The sequence below is a fragment of the Sminthopsis crassicaudata genome, chromosome 4 (genome assembly GCF_048593235.1).
Source record: "Sminthopsis crassicaudata isolate SCR6 chromosome 4, ASM4859323v1, whole genome shotgun sequence".
In the NCBI taxonomy this organism is placed as follows: Eukaryota; Metazoa; Chordata; class Mammalia; order Dasyuromorphia; family Dasyuridae; genus Sminthopsis; species Sminthopsis crassicaudata.
The window spans coordinates 194682840-194704108 of record NC_133620.1 but is presented as its reverse complement, the minus strand read 5'-3'; the positions used below and the strand labels follow the sequence as shown (position 1 = coordinate 194704108).

At 35.3% G+C, this 21269-nt stretch overlaps 1 protein-coding gene across 1 annotated transcript; it reads left to right on the top strand.

Moving 5' to 3' along the window:
* Positions 1-2101: 2101 nt before the first annotated feature.
* Positions 2102-4568, top strand: GPR6 (G protein-coupled receptor 6). Its single transcript, XM_074310122.1, has 2 exons — positions 2102-2361; positions 2966-4568. The coding sequence occupies exon 2, from the start codon at positions 2985-2987 to the stop codon at positions 4062-4064; it is 1080 nt and encodes a 359-aa protein (XP_074166223.1). The 5' UTR covers positions 2102-2361; positions 2966-2984; the 3' UTR covers positions 4065-4568.
* Positions 4569-21269: the final 16701 nt, after the last annotated feature.

Genomic DNA, 21269 nt, shown 5'->3' with positions numbered 1-21269 from the left:
CCATTAGTGACTAGCATCACAGTTCCTTAATCTCAACATCAATTAGCATTTACAAATGTATATTTGCTTGGAAGATGTAGCAAGAAAATAAGTAAAACATTTACTCCAACACCTTGGAGTGGACACTGGATTTTCTCCCACACCATATCCTCATTATGAGGATATCTGGATATCAGAACAGCTTATTATCTTGACATTTGAAAATTTACAACAGTCATAATAAATATTTGCAAAAAAAATAAACCCAGTGTGAAAATAACTGAAATTTGTGCATTAACATCTATTGCAGAGGATGAAGAATATTCTATAAAGTTAAAAGATCTTCCAAATCAAATCAACATACTTTTTGATATCACATTACTTCAATTCAAATAAATAAAGACAGTCAAAATATAATTGAATAAGTGAAGACAGTGAAAAATAATTTGGTAAACATGGAACAAAAATGAAGACTGACAACAACCCAAAGATTTGTAAACTACACGGAGTCTTTATGTTATGGTTACTTTGAGAACATAATTGGAACTGAATATGAAGAGTAAATTACATGAGTACACACTGCAAATGAAACTAATTATACTCAATATATGTGAAATTATACATATCTAATATATTTTAAGATAACAAAAATTATGTTTATATTAGGCTTTAAGAACTCTTTATATACATTATCTCACTTGAGTCTCACAAAAATCCTATACTATATATATATATTCTAATGAGTCTATTTTATAAAAGTGAGAAAATTAAGGTTTAGAGAGGTTATATGATTTGCTCCTGGTCACAGAGAGATTTCCAGTGATGGGATTTTAACCCAGATCTTCTTGATAGCAAAGTAACAAGGTATACTGTAGACCAAGCTGTCTCTCCAACAACCTGCATAATTGAAGGGTTTGCTTTTTTAAAAAAAAAAAGCTGCTAAGTTTATTTTACTGACAAAGGAAACACCTTTAAGTTTCATGGATAATTTATCTGTTGCTGAAAATAAAGTTCCTGCCTCCTTTGGTCTGCTACAGCTGAGTTACCACTATTTTAGTTCTGTAATTTGTTTTATAGGGTAATAATTAACAGGACAAGTCTGTTGCCAAGAAAGTAAATCACATTTTGCTGTTTTCTTCTTTTCACATAAGACACAATCATGGCCTTTAATTAAAGAGTAAGTTTCAAGGGCACTATTATATGGTGAAATTGTGGAGAATTTCAGCAAGGGAAAACCTGCTGAAATCTTTAACGTATAGTTATTTTTTTATAAAGTGAGAAATAGCCAGATGCCATTAAAATGAATTGTTTTTCTTTAAAGTGTCTTACTATCTTCACCTCCTTTCTCTACACAATTCCTCCATCCCCTTCCCTTTTTCCCTTTCATTCCTCACACCCCATGAATAAGTTGTATTGCTCCTAAACCAAATACTATATGGGACACTTTTACAACAAAGAATTTTAGGTCTGAATCAGCTTAGACATCATCAATCTAATCCTTTGCTTTTATAGCCTCTTTCCCTTTCCTTCCTCACACCTCATGAATAAGTTGTATTGTTCCCAAACCAAATATTATATGGGTCACTTCTACAACAAAGAATTTTAGGTCTGAAACAACTTAGAGATCATCAATCTAATCCTTTGCTTTTACAGGTGAGAAATTAAGACCCAAAGAGGGGAAATGTCTTGTTCATCCTCTGTTAGTAACAAAGTTGGTGCAATATGTATATTCAGTTCTCTGTCTGTCTCTCCCCCCACAAAATGTTTGTGTCAAAACTAGCTTTCAGTTAATTCTGCCTTCCTCTTGTCCTCATCATCCCCGAATTCCATTTGACACCTCATTCTCTTTTCCTTCTCACACGATGTGTATTCCTTCCTTTTTGTTCATTCTGTCTCCTGGATGGCCATAGCCTTTCTTCCTTTTTCTTTCTTCATCTCATCTCATTCTTGGAGGTTCCTGGAGCATCCACTCTTTAAACCAGAGTGACTTTTTTAGCTTCTCCCAGTCCCCGAATTTACTGTTATTCTGCTGGAGGGAGGAGGGAGAAAAGAGTTTGGGGGCGTGGCCAAGAGACCAAACTGCACCTCTCAGATCCAAAGCTCTGTTGCTTGACGTCACGGAGACTTGTCTGTCAGTCTCCTGGAGGGGCACTCTCTCTCACTCTCTCTCTCTCTCTTTCCTTCTACCTCTCACTCACACCCGGAGAGCGGGAAGCAAAGCAAAACACCTACAGTTACTGTGAGATGAGTTACCTCTTGCTCACATACTGAACCAGTCGTTGTCAAGACCAGCACACTCTGAGCGGACAGCAGGAGCTTCAGGAGACTTTAATGAGAGCAGTCCCCATGCAAAACGAGCTTCCACAACCCTAATTTGCCCAGGTGAGTGTCCAAGCCCGCTTGAGTTAGGAGGGTGGGCGAGGGGATGAAAATGCCCTGTACCAACGCGAATTTCCATTACCGCCTTTGATTCAGCTCCTCCAGAAGCCTGAGAAGGAAAACTAGATTTTCCATTTGGTTTCTCAGCCGGAGCTTTACACTTCACCCTATGAGAAACTTTGCTCGTCAGAACCATGGACAGCAATCGGATATCCCACTAAGCATGTGTTTTGTTTGCAGCCTAAGGGGGAGACATCAACCAGCTTGTTTTTGTTTGTTTGTTTTTGTTTTTGTTTTTGTTTTTGTTTTTACAATCTGTCACCTCCCGCGTGTATAAATCCACACGTGTATGCACTGCATGTATATTCGCTTGCACGCACGTGATTAGTATATGTGCATGTGAGAGAGAACACTATCAGTTTTCATGAGTAAATAAAAATATGTACTACATGAGTGCGTATTTTCTCAGTATCCATGTCTCATCTCTCCCTCTGTCTGGGTTTCAATGGTGCTATAAGTTAGGCTTAGGAGAATCACTTCACTTGGTGGGAGTTGCCAGGGCATCCTGAGCTGCACACCTGACACTTGTCTTTCTCCTTCGGTGCAGGCTGCAGCTCCAGGGCAGTATGAACGTGAGTGCCGCCTCCCTAAACGATTCAGGGGCTGTTGATGCAGCAGCGGTTGCTGTGGAAGGAGCAGCGACAGCAGCAGCATCTGACCCAACTCGATGGTTGCCCCCCGGGAGCGCCGCTCTAGGCAGTGGGACCAATGGGTCCCTGGAGCTCTCATCACAGCTGCCTGCGAGTTCTCCTGGGCTGCTCCTGTCGGCCATCAACCCATGGGATGTGATGCTGTGTGTGTCCGGCACAGTGATCGCTGGCGAGAACGCACTGGTGGTAGCCATCATCTCCTCTACTCCAGCGCTGCGCACGCCCATGTTCGTACTGGTGGGGAGTCTGGCCACCGCTGACCTGCTGGCGGGATGCGGGCTCATTCTCAACTTCGTATTCCAGTATGTGATTCCTTCTGAAACCGTCAGCCTGCTCACTGTGGGCTTCCTCGTGTCCTCTTTCACTGCCTCCGTCAGCAGCCTATTGGCTATCACTGTGGACCGCTACCTGTCGCTCTATAACGCTCTCACTTACTACTCAGAGAGGACCCTGCTGTGCGTCCATCTCATGCTGGCGGTGACCTGGGGGGTGTCCCTATGCCTGGGGCTCCTGCCAGTGCTTGGCTGGAACTGCCTGGCTGACCGGGCGTCTTGCAGTGTGGTCCGGCCGCTCACTCGCAGCCACGTGGCGCTTCTCTCCACATCCTTCTTCGTGGTCTTCGCCATCATGCTGCACCTTTACGCTCGCATCTGCAAGGTGGTTTGCCGCCACGCTCACCAAATTGCCCTGCAGCAGCACTTCCTGGCCCCACCTCACTATGTAGCCACCAGAAAGGGGGTCAGCACTCTGGCCATAGTTCTGGGGACTTTTGGAGCCAGCTGGCTCCCTTTCGCCATCTACTGTGTGGTTGGCAATCATGAGTACCCGTCAGTGTACACTTATGCCACCTTGCTCCCTGCCACCTATAACTCCATGATTAACCCCATCATCTATGCCTACAGGAACCAGGAGATTCAAAGGTCCATGTGGCTCCTGTTCTGTGGTTGTTTCCAGTCCAAAGTGCACTTCCGCTCTAGATCCCCCAGCGATGTGTAAAAGGATCTTCTCTTCTTTCTCCCAGCCCTACACAAGTTGACAATATTGGCGAACTACATAGTGCCAGTTGATGAACTTCTAGACCCATTAGTGTGAAAGTCTCTTAAAAAAAAATTCAACCCTACACCAACACAAAAGCTCACCAAGAAAACATGCTTCAGGTTAGCACTTTATATATACAGTGTATATATTCGTGTAGATATATATACAAATATTTGTATTCTCTGAAAGTGTTCAGGGTTTTGAGCTTACAATTCTGTGAAAAAAAAATGTGGTTGCATACCAAAATTGTACATCACATTTGTGAAGTGAAGACATTCCAAAACTGCTTAATTATAGCACTTTATTTCTAGCTGCTGAACTGCCAAAACAGTGTTGCCATGTTGGAAAGCAGGGGAAGGAAAGTAAAATGTTGTATTTTTGTTGTATGTGATAGTATATTTTGCTGCACACACATCAATACATTACAACATATTTTGTACACAAATAAATACATCAAATGTGTATTTGTGTATGTGTCTAATTGCAAACCCAACATTTTAAATCTGAATTCATTAAAGTATTTTGAAAAGCTTGATACTGCAGTCTTCCATCTAATGATTTTACAAAAATGAACATTGGGTTATAACATTTTTATTTATTTTTCTTAACCTAATTATGATAGATAAAATCAAGCATAGCAGACTCAGAGAGAATCTAGGAATCTATTCTGAGTTGGAAAGAACCTTACAGATTGGTCTGATTCCTGCTAAATCAAGGAATTACTTCTACCTTATTTATACCAGACAGGTGGTTATCTAGCCTCTTCTTGACAATGTCCTACTGAAGAAGAAATCCACTCTTTTCCAAGAAAGTCTTTCAAATATTTAAGGACAATTTTCCTGCTTGAATCCTCCTCTCACATACATCCATGACAATATTATCAGTTCCTCTAAATGATCTTTACATAATTCCAAAAGGATACTTTAAAAGTCCTTTCTTTTGTATATCAATTCTTAAATCTTATGGGATTGTGATAAAGTACTTCACTGTGGAATATGGGGACAAGCCATTGAGAACCAAGACATAAATATCAAAACATTCTTTTCTGGTGTAGCTGTCATCTTCCAATCTGCCTGGGGAAAATGTAAAGTACTGATTTAATAGAGTAATGATGGCTAGGTCCCACAAAAGTAGATTGTTCAACCTTGAAAAACAACTCAATTCTTCAAGATCAGGATTTCAAGGTATTATTTAATATACTAGATAAAGATTGTAGAAATAGGGGTTATGGAAATTCATAGTCCACTAAGTATAGAACAGTTTATGTAGCATTTCTAAAATTATTCCTATTCTCACTTTATGTATAAATTATTTATCAAATGTCTACTCATGTATCTACCAAGAAAGTCTTGAAGAAAATGGGTATTGTTTTAAACCTGAAAATAATTCTGAGCCAATTGAAATAAATAGGCTTGTGTGAATCCTAGGAATCATGGATATTACCAAATTTTAGAAAAGTTTCACAATGATATGGGCAAGCAGTTTATTTCCAAGAAACTCAAAGAACTTTTACATTTAATACTTTCTATAAAAACAAATCTTGGAAGATAAACAATTTTGTTTATCCATCAAGTAATTTACTCCAAAAGAAATCAATCTTTTTAGCCTAACTCAACATAATCCTACCCTGCTTTTATCCAATTAACAGCTAGAGTAGATCCAAGTAGGCTAATAACAAAGGAACTGAATGTCAGCTTTATTCTAAATTTGCCAAGATTTATTAAGAGAGAGAGAAAAAAAACTGATGCAACACAAAGTATAATAGAGGGCCAATGTCATTAGGATCCCCAGGACAATCCAATGAGTTAGGTGCTATTATTGTCATCCTTATTTAATAGGTATATCCAAAAAAACCTTCTTGAAATAAAAGCTTTAGCAAAGTTTCAGGATATAAAATAAATCTACATAAATCAGCATTTCTACATATTACTGATAAAGCCAAGAAATAGAAAGTAAGAAACAGAAAGCTAAATTCCATTTAAAATAACTGTTGACAAAATAAAATATTTGGGTATCTATCTGCCAAGACAAACTAGGAACTATATGAACAACATTACAAAACATTTCTCAGTTATTTAATCAGTATAATAGAAGGAATATCCAAATCCCATCTATCATGCAATCAGCTTTGTTGTTTGTTTGTTTGTTTGTTTGTTTAAAAGTATTGAAAGGATCCTGGGAAAATGTTCTCTAGATCTCTTTCACAAGTTAGACAAAATAGCACTTCAGGATAAATGTAGAAATAAACAAGAGTTGGGGCAGAAAGGCAGTCCTCCTGGGACAACCAGAGAAGATCCAAGGAAAGATACCAGGACAGAGTTTACACTGTGAAGTGTAAACACCTCCAGACTAGATCTGCTGAAACAGCTAGTAGAGCGCACTGGGGTTAGCTGGGTTCAGAGGTAGTCTCTGCCCCAGCCACAGAAATTTTCGCCTCCTGAATGGTGTGGGAACTTAAGTATCTGAGGGGGAGATGGTAGAGATAACCTCTGCTGACAGGAGTGGCCAAGTAAGGAAGGACAGAAGCAGAGGGTAGGGATGCAGTTGGCTGTGGGCAATTAAAGCAGAGGAGAGTTCTTGGTTTTGGTTTCAACCCAGAGGGGAGAACTGGAGGACCTAAGGACAGAAAAATCATGTCCCACAGTAGAGGACTAGAAGTAATTCCAAACAACAAATTGGTATAATTAAAAAAAAAATAGAACAGGGAATGGAGAAAGAACCCAACTCTAAAAAGCCACCGTGGGAATAAAAATTGGGGACATCTTCAGAGGAAGATATTGAAGCAAAAAAAAGCTTCTCCCACCTGCTCAAAAAGAATTTATAGAGGAATTCAAAAAAGTTCTTTAAAGTCTTTTTTAAAAAGACTTCTAAAATGAAATGAGATTGAGGAAAAATTTTAAAATAAGAACAATACAAGAAAAACAAAAAAAAATATGAAAATGAAGTCAACCAACTAGAAAAGGACATACAGAATCTTTTTCTAGCTGAGGCAATTGGGGTTAAGTGACTTGCCCAGGGTAACACAGCCAGGAAGCTATAAGTGTTTGAGACCACATTTGAATTCAGGTCCTCCTGACTTTAGGGCTGCTGCTCTATCACTACACCAACTAGCTGCCCCGAGATCCAGAATCTTAAGGAAGACAATGACAACTTGAAAATTAGAATTGGACAGGGGAAACCAATAAACTAATGAGAGACCAAAAATAATAAAACAAAATAGAAAGAATGAAAAAAAATAGAAGAGAATGTGAAACATCTCAAAGAGAAACAAGTGATATGAAGAATTAAAGAAAATTAGACCAAGAGGGGAAAATAGAAATAGGAAAACATCTACCAATCATAACTTGAAAGAGATTCTATGAGGAAAACCTACAGGACTATCATAGTCAAATTCAAAATCCCTCAAGTCAAAGAGAAAATATTATGAACAAAAAGAAAAAAAAAACTTCAAATACAGTGGAGCCACATTTAAAACAATACATTAATAATAATAATAATAATAATAATAATAATAATGATAAACACAATAACAAATTGCTACATTAGCACAAGTTTTGAAACACTATATATTAAAGAGCCAAAAATACTGAGATTGTAGCAGAAAACAGCATACCCAGTAAATTTAAGCATAATCCTGAATGAAAAAATTGGACATTCAACGAATTGCCAATCTTCAAGATTTTGTTTCAAAAAGACCCAAACTTCAAAAATTTGACATATTAAGTTTCAAAAAATATATAAGATAATTATCAAAGACTAACTACATGGGACCCAAAAAGGATTTACTAGTTATTTTTTATACATACTAATGTAAACCATATGTCTAAGGTTGTCATGAATTATTGGGCAATTGAAGGGAAAGATTGGGATATAGCTGAGGATGGTGTAATTCCAAAAAGTAAAAATGTGTACAAAAAAGGCAAAAAGAATAATTACCTTATACAAATGAGGTGAAAGAGGAATTAGATGGGAGAGGAGGTTAGATCTGGAATGGGTTAAAGAGGGAACAATACACACATGTATATAAAGGGGGATAAATTTTTTCTAACTTCAGAAAGAAATAGAAATAGGAAGCTAACAGGATAGGGAAGGGGAAGAGGATAAGGGAGGCATTTTTAGAGAGAACCCTACTCATCAAATCTTGGTTAAATAGAGAACAGCATATACATTTATAAGGGAATAAAAATAATAGGAGGGCAAGGTAGCAGGTAGAACTAAAGTGGAGGGATCAGGAGGAAGAGGAAATAAAAGATATTCACAAACATAAAATAAAAAGGCAGATGTATAATTTGCTAGTTTAAAAGGGAGGGGTAGTAATCATGATATCAAACAAAAGTTAAAATTAAAATAGTTTTAATCAGAAGAGAAAAATAGTGAAACTACACTATTTGCCAGCCATGCTAAACAGTATTGTTTTAGACTATTTAAAATAACTAGAGACTATAAAGTTGTGATGTTGTTGTGGTGTAGGAAATGATGAGGGGTTGAATTAGAACAAATAAGGAAACACTTGGACTTCTGAAGGAAAATGTTATCCACCTTCAAACAAGCAAAGCATGATGTTATATATTTGCATATGATTGTATATGTGTATATGTGTGTATGTATCTGTACTTAATTACAATCTTCTTGGGAAGAAAGAGAATGAAATGGGAAAAAAAAAGAATAAAGGACAAAGTGCACAGCAGAGAGCAAAAGAAAACCTACAAGGAAGCAAAAAAAAGATGGATAGCTCTGAAACCATGTTTATTATATAGGCTTTCTTGAAATGAAAATTCATTACCTTGTATTTTGAAACCTCTCATGTTTTGCTGTACACATGATCATTTTAAAAATATTTTCCTGTTTTGTATTTAAGTTCAAAACAAATAGAAAATAAAATAGAAGCAATAATCAAGATTTAGAATAAAAAATGAAATAAAAAGAATTGACACCCTCCATGAAACTTGGTTGAATCAAGGGACTGGAAAGCTCAGGATTTTGACATCACTTTCTTATCACCTAAATACAAAATGAACACGAGGAGTTCCATATATCCTTTTTGATGCTTGATTAGTGGAAAATGATGGGAATTTCATTCAGCTGAATTAAATCTAAATATACTAAGTGCCTAATCTTCTTGAACATATTTCTCTTATGGTTAAGTAATTCCCTTTTTGTTAATTTTTGAATGATCTTTAAATGTCTCATTTTGTTCTAATATCTAATCTAAACTATTATAGGACTGGCCAGAGTCACGCTTCACCTCATAACAAGAAGTGAGAAATCTGAGGCTTAAACAGATCACATTATTTATTTAAGATCACACAACAAAGGGTTCAAGATAGAATTTGAACTCAGATCTCCCTGATGCTATGCACTATAATATGTTGTCTCTCAAAATACCACTTCAAGTATGGGAAAAAAATAAGTCATAGAGGCTATCTGAAGACAGTTATTACTCAAAGAGGAGACTCCTAGGGTATGAATGATACAGGAGATAGTGACTAGATCTGTGGTTTCATGAACCATGGCACTTTCTCTTCAAATTCTATCCTAGAATACTTAGAAGTTAAATGACTTATCCAGGGCCATTTAATCATGTGTTAGAGATGGAACTTAAAATCAGATCTTTTTGGCTTGGAGGTCAGCTGCCTTTGTAGGGTCTGAAATGTTGAAATCAATTCATCAAAATGAAGTAGTTAAGATAGAATCTGAAAAACAGAAACATAATGTTCAGTCAATTAAATTTGATTTCAAATCAAATGCACTTTTTAATCATTCTATCCTGAACATCACATTGCAAAGATTTTTGAGCCAATTTATTTAGTCAGAACATAATGTAATGGGACCAAGGTTTCAAGCTCAGTCTTCTCTAAGGGTCAGTCAATTTAGTAAAGATAAAACTTGGTTCCAGAACCATACACTCACTATACTCCTAACTTCCTATCTGCTCTTGTCCTTAGTCACAAGGGAAACAAGGGAAAAGAGTGCCAGGAGCTCACTTTAGAGCTATTTCTTATTCTTGGAAAATTAACTCAAAGCTTCTCTCTCACTCCCAGTGGATCAAAGGACAACAGCAGTCTTCTATCAGAGGATAGAGATTTTTTCTTTACTATCAGACACTGCTCAATGCCAAATAAACTTTAATGAAGTATGAATTTTCAGATGCTCTCTTTTAATTACCTCAAATGAATTTCTTTTTTTCAAGCCCCCCTTCATTGTTCCCACGCAATGTTTTCTTATATTACTATGTTTTTGTGAAGCTTCATGTGGTTAGAAGGGCTAGCCTGTGCATTAGAAAAACCTGGGTTTAAGCCCCCTCCACCCCAATACATAGTAGCTGCCTGAATATAGACAAGTCACTTGTTAAAGAACTCTTTAAGATGTAAGTTATAGATGAGTTGATGAGCTATGGTAGTGGAAAGAGTTTCTATGCTGAAACTTATTTACACTTATATAATCAACGTTGCTCCACCTCAATAAAATCAAAGCATGGGATAATCAAATTTTAAAAAATATAATTTTAACATATTTGGTAGTATAGTATATATACTACATATATACTATAAATACATACACACATATATACATACTATTCACACATTATATACATACTATATATGTACATACATATATGCTATATATAGTATATACACACATATATTATGCATATATACTATAAACATCTAGTAGTATTTCCATATGTCTCATTTGTATAATTTTTGCTATATTAAAGAAATCCTCATGCTTGCTTAATTCATCTATAACCAAACAATATAAATGGATATAATTTGAAGTTTGTTTTGATTTTCCCATGGACTAGGATTTACGTCAATCTGGTTGCAGCAAAATGGCCTTTCATTTTCAAACAGAGCAGTGATCTGCAGGGATACCTGAGCAGAATAACATTAACACAGACTACATCATCCCTGTGTTCTCAGATTAAGTCTTCTTTCCTCTCCTATAATGTCAGAGGGAGAAAAAAAAGAAATCTCAGTGTGTATTTACCTAGGCTTATACTCAAGAAAAAAAAAAGATGCTCAGTAGAGGTTTATGTTAGTGCATCTCCCTCTAAAGGCAACTTGCATTTACTGTATATCTGTTTTATAAACCTGTTAATATGCTTGTTGTCTCTCCCATTAGAATATAAATGCCTTGAAGGTAGGGTCCTTTTTTCTTCTTCTTTATATTTACATCTCTTTACACAGCTCCTGGCACATAATGCTTATTTAATAAATTCTTGCTAATTAGTAGATTGTGTTCAGTGAGAAATACCCCACTACTTTCCTTTGGGGACCACCACGGGAGAAAATGGGGGAAGTTATCTTCTTGGAAAAGATACAGAAATTTATACAATCCACAAAACTAATTCTAACCACTGTAAGCTCCTGTCATAAGTGGATGACTAAATAGACAGGGATACTTGAGCATAGAAATATGGGTAAAGAATGGACAATGTTGTATAGTGTTGTATAGTATACAATGTTTTGTATAGTTCTTTCCATATATATGGGATGAGATTTAAAAGACTAATTCGAGATCAAAAGTCTTTTCTTCATAGACATATGTGGAAACTGATTCTTTCTTCATTTGCAATGAGAGTTAAAGTTTATAAAGCTTCTTGTTTCATGACTGCTCTTTCTCTCACAGACATTCTCACTACCTTTGTTCAGACAAAACCATCTCACCTGAACTGATCTGATTCAAATATTGCTTTACTTCCTCTGCTTTCTTATATTCTAGCACATCATTCAAAGATATGCTCTTGTCTGTCTTCATAACAGATCTCTTGATTATCCTTTTAGGATTACTCATACTGAATATGGATGTCATGGGTTAAATGGAACTTGCAAAGAGGAGACTCTCTGTACCGATGCAGTTTGGAATTTGTTCTTTGAGAATAGTCTGAGGCATGGAAAGGTATGGAAGTTGCCTGGGATCACACAGCCAGTACATTGCAGAGGAAGGACTCAAGTCCAATTCTTCCCTAGTAAACTGTGAGCTCTTTGAATTCAGGAACTTTCTTTTTCCTTTCTTTGTGCTTGTTCAGTCATTTCATTCGTGATTGAATGACCCACTGTGTTCTCATTTGGAGTTTTCTTGGCAAAGATACTGGAATGGTTTGCCATGCCTTCTCTAGTTCATTTTACAGATGAAGAAACTGAGGCAAATAGGGTTAAGTGACTTGTCCAGGGTGCATTTTCCTGGACAACTAAGGCAAAGAAGTTTTGCTCAGCTGAACAATTGAGGTGTTCTCTATATCTATCTTGTTGAATGTCCTCTTGTTATCATGCTATTTAATAAGGAGTTTTGCTAGCTCCTTACTAAGGCTAAGTAAATCTTTTTTGTAACTGATAAATGACCTTTATTCCAATGTCAAACCTAGAATACCAGAGGACTTATCTGAGTCAGATTCAACCTAGAACAAAGTTTTACAAAGTATTTTCTTCCATGTGAGGCAATAATGGAATCCATTTTACAAATGAGGAAACAGAGCCTTAGGGAGTTCAAATGTTCTAATCAAAATATAGTGAATAAATCTCAAAAGTAGAATAAGAGTCCAGGTCATGCTAGACAGAGTGCTATACTCTGTACAGAAATAGAATTGGAAGTTCTACTACTACCTATGATACTACTACTAATGATAAAAACCTCTCTCTTGTGTCCCTGATGTTTCTGTGTAAGCCCTTCTTAAAAAGGCAAAAGTACCTGCATATGCAAAAATATTTGTGGCAGCCCTTTTTGTAATGGGAAGAAACTGGAAACTGAGTGGATGCCCATCAGTTGGAGAATGGCTGAATAAGTCATGGTATATGAATGTTATGGAATATTACTGTTCTGTAAGAAATGACCAGCAGGATGATTTCTAAGAGGTCTGGAGAGACTTACATGAACTGATGCCAAGTGAAATGAGTAAAACCAGGAGATCATTATACATGGCAACAACAAGATTAAGCAGTGATCGATCTGATGGACTTGGCTCTTTTCAACAGCCTAAAGAGGTTTCACACCTTCAAGGAATTAGAAGCCAATTATCCACTTTTTCTTTTACCTAACCTTGGGTTTCAACCTCTTTTTCTTTCTACTACACTCCTCTTTTTTTTTACCACAGCTTCAATCAAGGAACTTAAGACCTTCACAGCTGCCTTATAGGAGAATACTGACCTTTTTTGATCTTTCAGTTAAATGAATATATATCCACATTCCCCAAAGTTCAATGCTAAATTTTTCCAAAGGAACTTTCCAAAGAATTTGTAAAATAATAAGTTAGATTTTATATATGTATAGCAAAGCATTTTATAAATATTATTTCCTGTCAGATTGGCTAAGATGACAGGAACAAATAATGACAAATGTTGGAGGGGATGGGGGAAATTGGGACACTAATACATTGCTGGTGGAGTTGTGAAAGAATCCAGCCATTCTGGAGAACAATCTGGAATTATGCCCAAAAAGTTATCAAACTGTGCATACCCTTTGACCCAGCAGCGCTACTACTGGGATTATATCCCAAAGAAATACTAAAGAGCGGAAAGAGACATATATGTGCCAAAATGTTTGTGGCAGCTCTTTTTGTTGTAGCTAGAAACTGGAAGATGAATGGATGTCCATCAGTTGGAGAATGGTTGGGTAAATTGTGGTATATGAAAGTTATGGAATATTATTGCTCGATAAGAAATGACCAGCAGGAGGAATACAGAGAGGCTTGGAGAGACTTAAATCAACTGATGCTGAGTGAAATGAGTAGAACCAGAAGATCACTGTATACTTCAACAACAATACTGTATGAGGATGTATTCTGATGGAAGTGGAAATCTTCAACATAAAGAAGATCCAACTCACTTCCAGTTGATCAATGATGGACAGAGGTAGCTACACCCAGAGAAGAAACACTGGGAGGGGAATGTAAATTGTTAGCACTAATATTTGTCTGCTCAGGTTGCATGTACCTTCGGATTCTAATGTTTATCGTGCAACAAGAAAATGATATTCACACACATGTATTGTACTTAGACTATATTGTAACACATGTAAAATGTATGGTATTGCCTGTCGTCGGGGGGAGGGAATAGAGAGAGGGGGGGTAATTTGGAAAAATGAATACAAGGGATAATATTATAAAATATATATATATATATATATATATATAATAAAATAAAATAAAAAAAATAAAAAATAAATAAATATTATTTGATTTAATCCTTATAACAATCCTGGAAGATAAGTGCTATTTTAATGGATTTTAAAAATTGTTTTGGATAAGAAAATTGAGATAGAAAGAAGTAAAGTGATTTATCTAGGATCATGTAGTTAGTAAGTATCTATAAATAAGTATCTATAAATCAAGATTTTTAACTCTTGACTCCAAGCTCAGGCTCTTCCTCTATGCTACCTAGCTGACTTTAAAATTTTTTTAATAAAGGTTTTTATTTTCAAAACACATGCATAGTTTTCAACATTAATCCTTGCAAAACTTTATTCCAGATTTTTTCTCCCTTCCTTCCCCCCATTCCCTCCCCTAGACAACAAGTAATCCAATATATGTTAAACATGTCCAATTCTTCTATACATATTTCCATAATTATTATGCTGCACAAAAAAACCAGATAAAAAAGGAAAAAATGAGAAAGAAAAAAAATGCAAGCATATAACAACAACAAAAAAGGTAAAAATACTATGTTGTGATCCACATTCAGTCCCCACAGACCTCTCTCTGGATTCATATGTCTCTCTTCATCACAAGACCACTGGAACTGGCCTGAATCACCTCACTGTTGAAAAGAGCCATGTCCATCAGAGTTAATCATCACATAATCTTGTTGTTGCTGTGTACAATGTTCTCTTGGTTATACTCACTTCATTCAGCATCAGTTCATGTAAGTCTATCCAGGTCTCTCTGAAATCATCCTGCTGATTATTTCTTACAAAACAAAAACATTCCATTACATTCACATACAACTTATCTCCAACTGATGGGTATCCACTTAATTTCCATTCCTTGCCACTACAAAAAGGGCTGCCACAAACATTTTTGCACATGTGGCTCCTTTTCCCTTTTTATGATCTTTTTAGGATATAAGCCCAGTAGAAACAATGCTGGATCAAAAGGTATAAACTGTTTGATAGCTCTTTAAACATAGTTCCATATTGTTCTCCAGAATGGTCGGATCAGTTCACAACTCCACCAACAACCCAGTTTTCTCACATTCCCTCCAATATTAATTATTATATTTTCCTATCATTTCAGCCAATCTGAGAGGTATTTAGTTGTACTAAGAGTTGTTTTAACTTGCATTTCTCTGGTCAATAGTGATTTAGAGCATTTTTTCATATGATTAGAAATGGCTTTAATTTTTTCATCTGAAAATTGTTCATATCCTTTGACCATTTATGAATTGGAGAATGGCTTGTTTTCTTATAAATTTGAGTTAATTCTTTATGTATTTTACAAATGAAATTTTTATTAAACCCTTGGATGTAAAAAAATTTTCCCTGTTTACTGTTTTCCTTCTAATCTTGTCTGCATTGGTTTTGCTTGTACAAAACCTTTTTAACTTAATATAATCAAAATTACCCATTTTGCATTCCATAATGTACTCTAGTTTTTCTTTGGGTATAAATTCTTTCCACAGATCTGAGAGGTAGACATCCTTTTTTTTTCTAATTTGCTTATAGTGTCACTCTTTATGGCTAAATCATTAACCCATTTCAGCCTTATTTTGGTATACTGTGTTAGGTGTAGGTCAATTTCTAGTTTCTGCCATACCAATTTCCAATTTTCCTAGAAATTTTTGTCAAATAGTGAATTATTTTCCCAGTTAAAGGGAAGGTGTGTACAGAACAACCAAAAAGAAGTCATAAACAGAAAAATAAATGAGTTAATAGCATGAAGGACTACTCTTCCAATATTGCTAAAGTCTAGTTACTGACTAGCCAGATTGACTAAGTTTATAAGGTACCTTACCTTCTTCCTAATCTTTATATTGACCCTGTCTAGGTTGGATGCTAAATTGTGCTACATAAATTAGGAGCTCATGGTAGATTGAGCTCTTAGATATTGCAAAATTCTCAATTCTTTCAGCTGTCCAGAGTACTAACAATCTCAACTCTCCATAATATAGGTATAGCTCTTAAAATGTTTTCACTCACAACTCCTGAGAAATTTTTACAAAATCTGGGTATATAGGTATATAAAATAGGTATACAAAACAAAGTTTACTGATAATAAATCATAAATTTAATTTAAAACAATTTTGGCATATACATGTATATAATTTTACCAATGGTTAAAGAAGAAAGCAAAACTACTGGGCTTATATCCCAAAGAAATACTAAAGAAGGGAAAGGGACCTGTATGTGCCAAAATGTTTGTGGCAGCCCTTTTTGTAGTGGCCAGAAACTGGAAAATGAATGGATGCCCATCAACTGGAGAATGGCTGGATAAATTATGATATATGAATGTTATGGAATATTATTGTTCTGTAAGAAATGACCAACAGGAGGAATACAGAGAGGCTTGGAGAGACTTACATCAACTGATGCTGAGTGAAACGAGCAGAACTAGGGGATCATTATACACTTCAACAATGATACTGTATGAGGATGTATTCTGATGGAAGTGGAAATCTTCAACATAAAGAAGATCAAATTCAGTTCCAGTTGATCAATGATGGACAGAAACAGCTACACCCAGAGAAGAAACACTGGGAAATGAGTGTAAAATGTTTGTACTATTGTCTTTCTACCCAGGTTACTTATACCTTCGGAATCCAATTCTTACTGTGCAATAAGAAATTTGGTTTTACACACATATATTGTATCTAGGATATACTGTAACGCATTTAATATGTATGGGATTGCCTGTCATCTAGGGGAGGGAGTAAAGGGAGGAAGGGGAAAATTTGGAAAAAGTAAATACAAGGGATAATGTTGTAAAAAAAAATATATACATATATATATATATATATCCATGCATATGTACTGTCAAAAAATTATAATTATAAAATTAATTAAAAAGAAGAAAGCAAATTTTCATATTGATAAGATAGATGTCCTTGTTTATTTTTTATATAAAGAATTAAATCTTAGCAGAATATTTGACACTGCAGGACATAAAGCATTCAGAAACCTTTTACTGTTGCCAAATTTTTGTGATTCCTCCAACATAGGGTCATATCCCACATTTAAAAAGTTTTGCTATAAATCAGAAATTGAGAAAAAAATACAAAGTAAATCATCCTTAAAAGTTGACAAAGCATTTCATACACATGATCTCATTTGATCCTCATAACATTCCTATGACCTAGCTATTATTGTTTTTTTTATAAATGAGGAAACTAAAACGCATAAGTAAATGGACCTTTTTAAGTGTATACAATTAGTTAATGTTCAAAGTATGATACAAATCCTAATCTCTCACTTCCAAATTTATACCTTTTCCATCTCACTGCTTAAACCGAAGTAGCCAAGATAGATGGCACAAAGTCCATGCCTGAATCCCATTTATTGTGTTCATAGGCCAGTCTCTCACATGCATTTATATTGATGTTACACTATTCTAGCAATCTTGGTTATCTGATTTTAAAGCTTATAGAAGATTTGAGGTAGGAAATAACATGTGAGGCAGGGAAATAGCTACAGGAAGGCATACAGACAGCCATAAGAAAAGGCAACTAACAGCAAAAAAAAGAGAAAGAAGAAAAGAAAAACAGGCAAGAATTCAAAAGAAATAGCAATCTGGGTCCATTTAGTGAAAGAAAAATCTGTGGACACCTCATTATAACTGAGCACCATAGTGTTATTCCAGGGAACAGAAATTTATGTCTAATGGTTGTGTTGAGTCATCAAAGAAAGGTTAAATCATAGTTGGTATATTCTGTTTTAGAAGGCAGGAAATTACATAGAAACTTCAGTCAGAAATGGTTGATTTTTTTAAACAAGTTAATAGGTAGCAAAATCTCAGCTATCTGGAAAATAGTTATCCAGAAAAACGCCTGACTTGAAGATTAGAAATGCGAAACTTTACTGTATGTGAAAATACTATTCATGGGGCAGCTAGTTGGTGCAGTGGGGGGACGGGCCCTGAAGTCAGGAGGGCCTGAGTTCAAATCTGACCTTAGACAGTTAATACTTCTTAACTATGTGACCCTGAGCAAATCACTTAACCCCAATTGCCTCAGCAATAAAGAAAGAAGAAAATACTATTCATTTAAATTCTTCTACTTTAGAAGTCACATGTACATATAGCTAGAAGGAATCTTGGGGGGGGTTATTAAATCCAATCTCCTCATTATTAAGATAAAAAGGCAGAAAAAGGTTAAGTGATTTGTGTAGGACCACAGAAGTATGTGTCTGAGATAATATTAGACCCAAGTCTTTTTGATTATAAGAACAACATTCTACTTACTATTCTATGAAAAGAGTTTACAAATTGAAGGCAATATAAGGCAGGGGAAGAAGCCATGGATTGGGAATCAAAGAAGTCAAAGAGCATCACTCTTAATACTGACATTAATAATACTTATTACAAATATATACATATATATATATACACATATATTGGATTTAACATATATTTCAACATGTTTAATATATATTGGATTACTTACCATGTAGGGGAGGGCATGGGGGAAGGGAGAGATAATTTGGAATACACGGTTTTACAAGGGTCAATGTTGAAAACTTATCCATGCATATGTTTTGAAAATAAAAAGCTTTAATTAAAAAATTTAAAAGTACCACTTCTTTTGTGACACATTTATGGGACCTTTCACCATCCAAATCATTCTTCCTTGGATTCACTCCAAGAATTAGAAAATCATGTTAGGTAAATCACACGCCTTCTATGCAATTGCTAATAGCTATGAGCAGTTAAGTGACTTGCCCAGGATAACACAATCAGTAAGTGATAGGGGTAAAACTTATATCAGGCCTCCCTGGCTCCAAGTTCAGCTCTTTACTGTAATTCACAGCCTCATATTACAATTTATCTTTTTTCAAATATGTGTTTTAGTGGTTGTCATGGGGAAGAGGAATGAGATGTCATATTGTATTTTTGGCACCTGAAAGCAAAAGTAGAAGCGACTGGTAAAAGTGATAAAGAGGGATAGATTAGTACAATGTAAAGGAAAACTTCTTTTTAAAAAATTACCATAAGTCTTTTGTTTGCATAGGAGATATATATATATATATGATATATATATATATATGTGTGTGTGTGTGTGTGTGTGTATGCATACATACATTATATTATAAATATACACATACATATAAATATGCATATACATAAACATATATTTAAAGTCATTTGAAGAAATACAAACACATACAATTAATAATTTTAATTGAGAATCTTTGTCATCATTTTCTGCTCAGTCTAACCTTGATTTCTCTCTTAAACTTGTTTGGATTTTTCTAATTAACATTACACATTTCCCTTATATTTGAGTGTTTCTGAAACTTCTGGAAAGCTTTATTTTTTCATTTTGTAATATTTTATTTTACACCAGATACACCAGATAAAAACATTTTAAACATTCAATAAAAAAAATCTGAGGTCCAAATTTTCTCCCTCCCTCTTTCTCATCTCTCCTCCTTGAGACACTAAGCAATCTGATATAAATCTGGATGTGCAGTCACACTTCAATATCAGTCATTTAGAGGAAGAAAATGAATCAAAAAGAAAGGAAGGAAAGGGGCAAATGGGTGGCACAGTAGATAGGGCAGCAGCCCTGAAGTCAGGAGGACCTGAGTTCAAATTTGATCTCAGATACTTAACACTTCGTAGCTGTGAGACCCTGGGCAAGTCACTTAACCCCAATTGCCTCAGCAAAAAAAAAAAAGGAAAAAATAAATAGAAAAATGGTATGCTTTGGTCTACTGCAGACTCTGTCAGCTCTTTCTCTGGAGACAGATAGAATTTTTCATTTTATATTCTTTGGAATTATCTTGGGTCATTGTATTACAGAAAATGGCTAAGTCATTCATACAATATCGCTGTTACTGTGTACAATGTTCTAGTTTTCATTTCACTCTGAATCAATTCATGTAAGTCTTTAGAAGTTTGTATGAAATTATTTCATTTGTCATTTTTTATAGATAATAGTATTCTATCATAATCATTTACCATCACTTATTCAACCAATACCCAATTGATGGGTATCCCCTCAAATGAAGAACTTCTCAAAAGATAAATATGTGCAAAAAATGGAATGATCTGCCTTAAAAGATGATGAATTCCCCATCACTGTAATTCTTTAGGTATAAGCTATATGATAACTCACCAGGGATGTTTTAGACAAAATCAATGATTTGAGTAAGGATTGAATTTGTTTGTTACTGGAAGGCCCTTCTAACTCTATATTTCTGTGATTCTGTTATTCTTCTGCACCAATAAAAGAAGCATTGTGGTTCTCTGTATTCATTTTCATCTAGTCAGTAACTGCTGATTGGTAACTCGGAGAATCATTAAGCAATATGAAAGCTCATTTATAACAAAAAAGCAGAATTACCATTTGTGAACACAAATCAAAATGGAAAATAAATGGAAATACCTGCCTTTGTTTAGTTAAGTTTAAAAGATCAAACAGCTTAAACTGGAAATGAAAGTTTGATTATGAGAAATTCATATTAATGAATTCTGCACCTGCCAAAATCTAAAATAATCTCTACTAAATGTTGCCAACTGCCCTAGTTCTTTTACCATCATGAAAGATAAAGATAAGAAAAATCATGCCTCTGACTCTCACTTAACATGCAGTAGTCTATTGATTCTTTTCTACAATCTCACAGCAAGTAAGAAATTGAATATGTAAAAAAATCAAGGTTCTATTAATGTATTCATTCATTCATTAAAGATTTCTCTAGAAAACAACAATTTGCTCCATTTTATTCCTTCATTCACTTATTCATCTGGGCATTAAATACCTGCTATTTGCTCAGTGTGTTCCTCCATTTGGTCTTATGGTCACTGCCTGGTGGCTTGTCTCTGCTAGGAGTTGTTTCTCAGATTGTCACTGGGTATCTCTGCTTTGCAGAATGAGGCTAAATTTCTTTATTACCACTTTATGGTAATATCTTTTCAAGGATACCTCCTGGTTTTATTAGCTTCTAAAAGGTAGGATGGTGATTACAAAGCCTCTCCCAGTCAAGGGCAGATTGACAACTCTTTAGTCAGAGCTA

Coding starts and splice junctions, on each gene's coding strand:
- GPR6 (XM_074310122.1), top strand. CDS start 2,985: ATGAACGTGAGTGCCGCCTCCCTAAACGATTCAGGGGCTGTTGATGCA.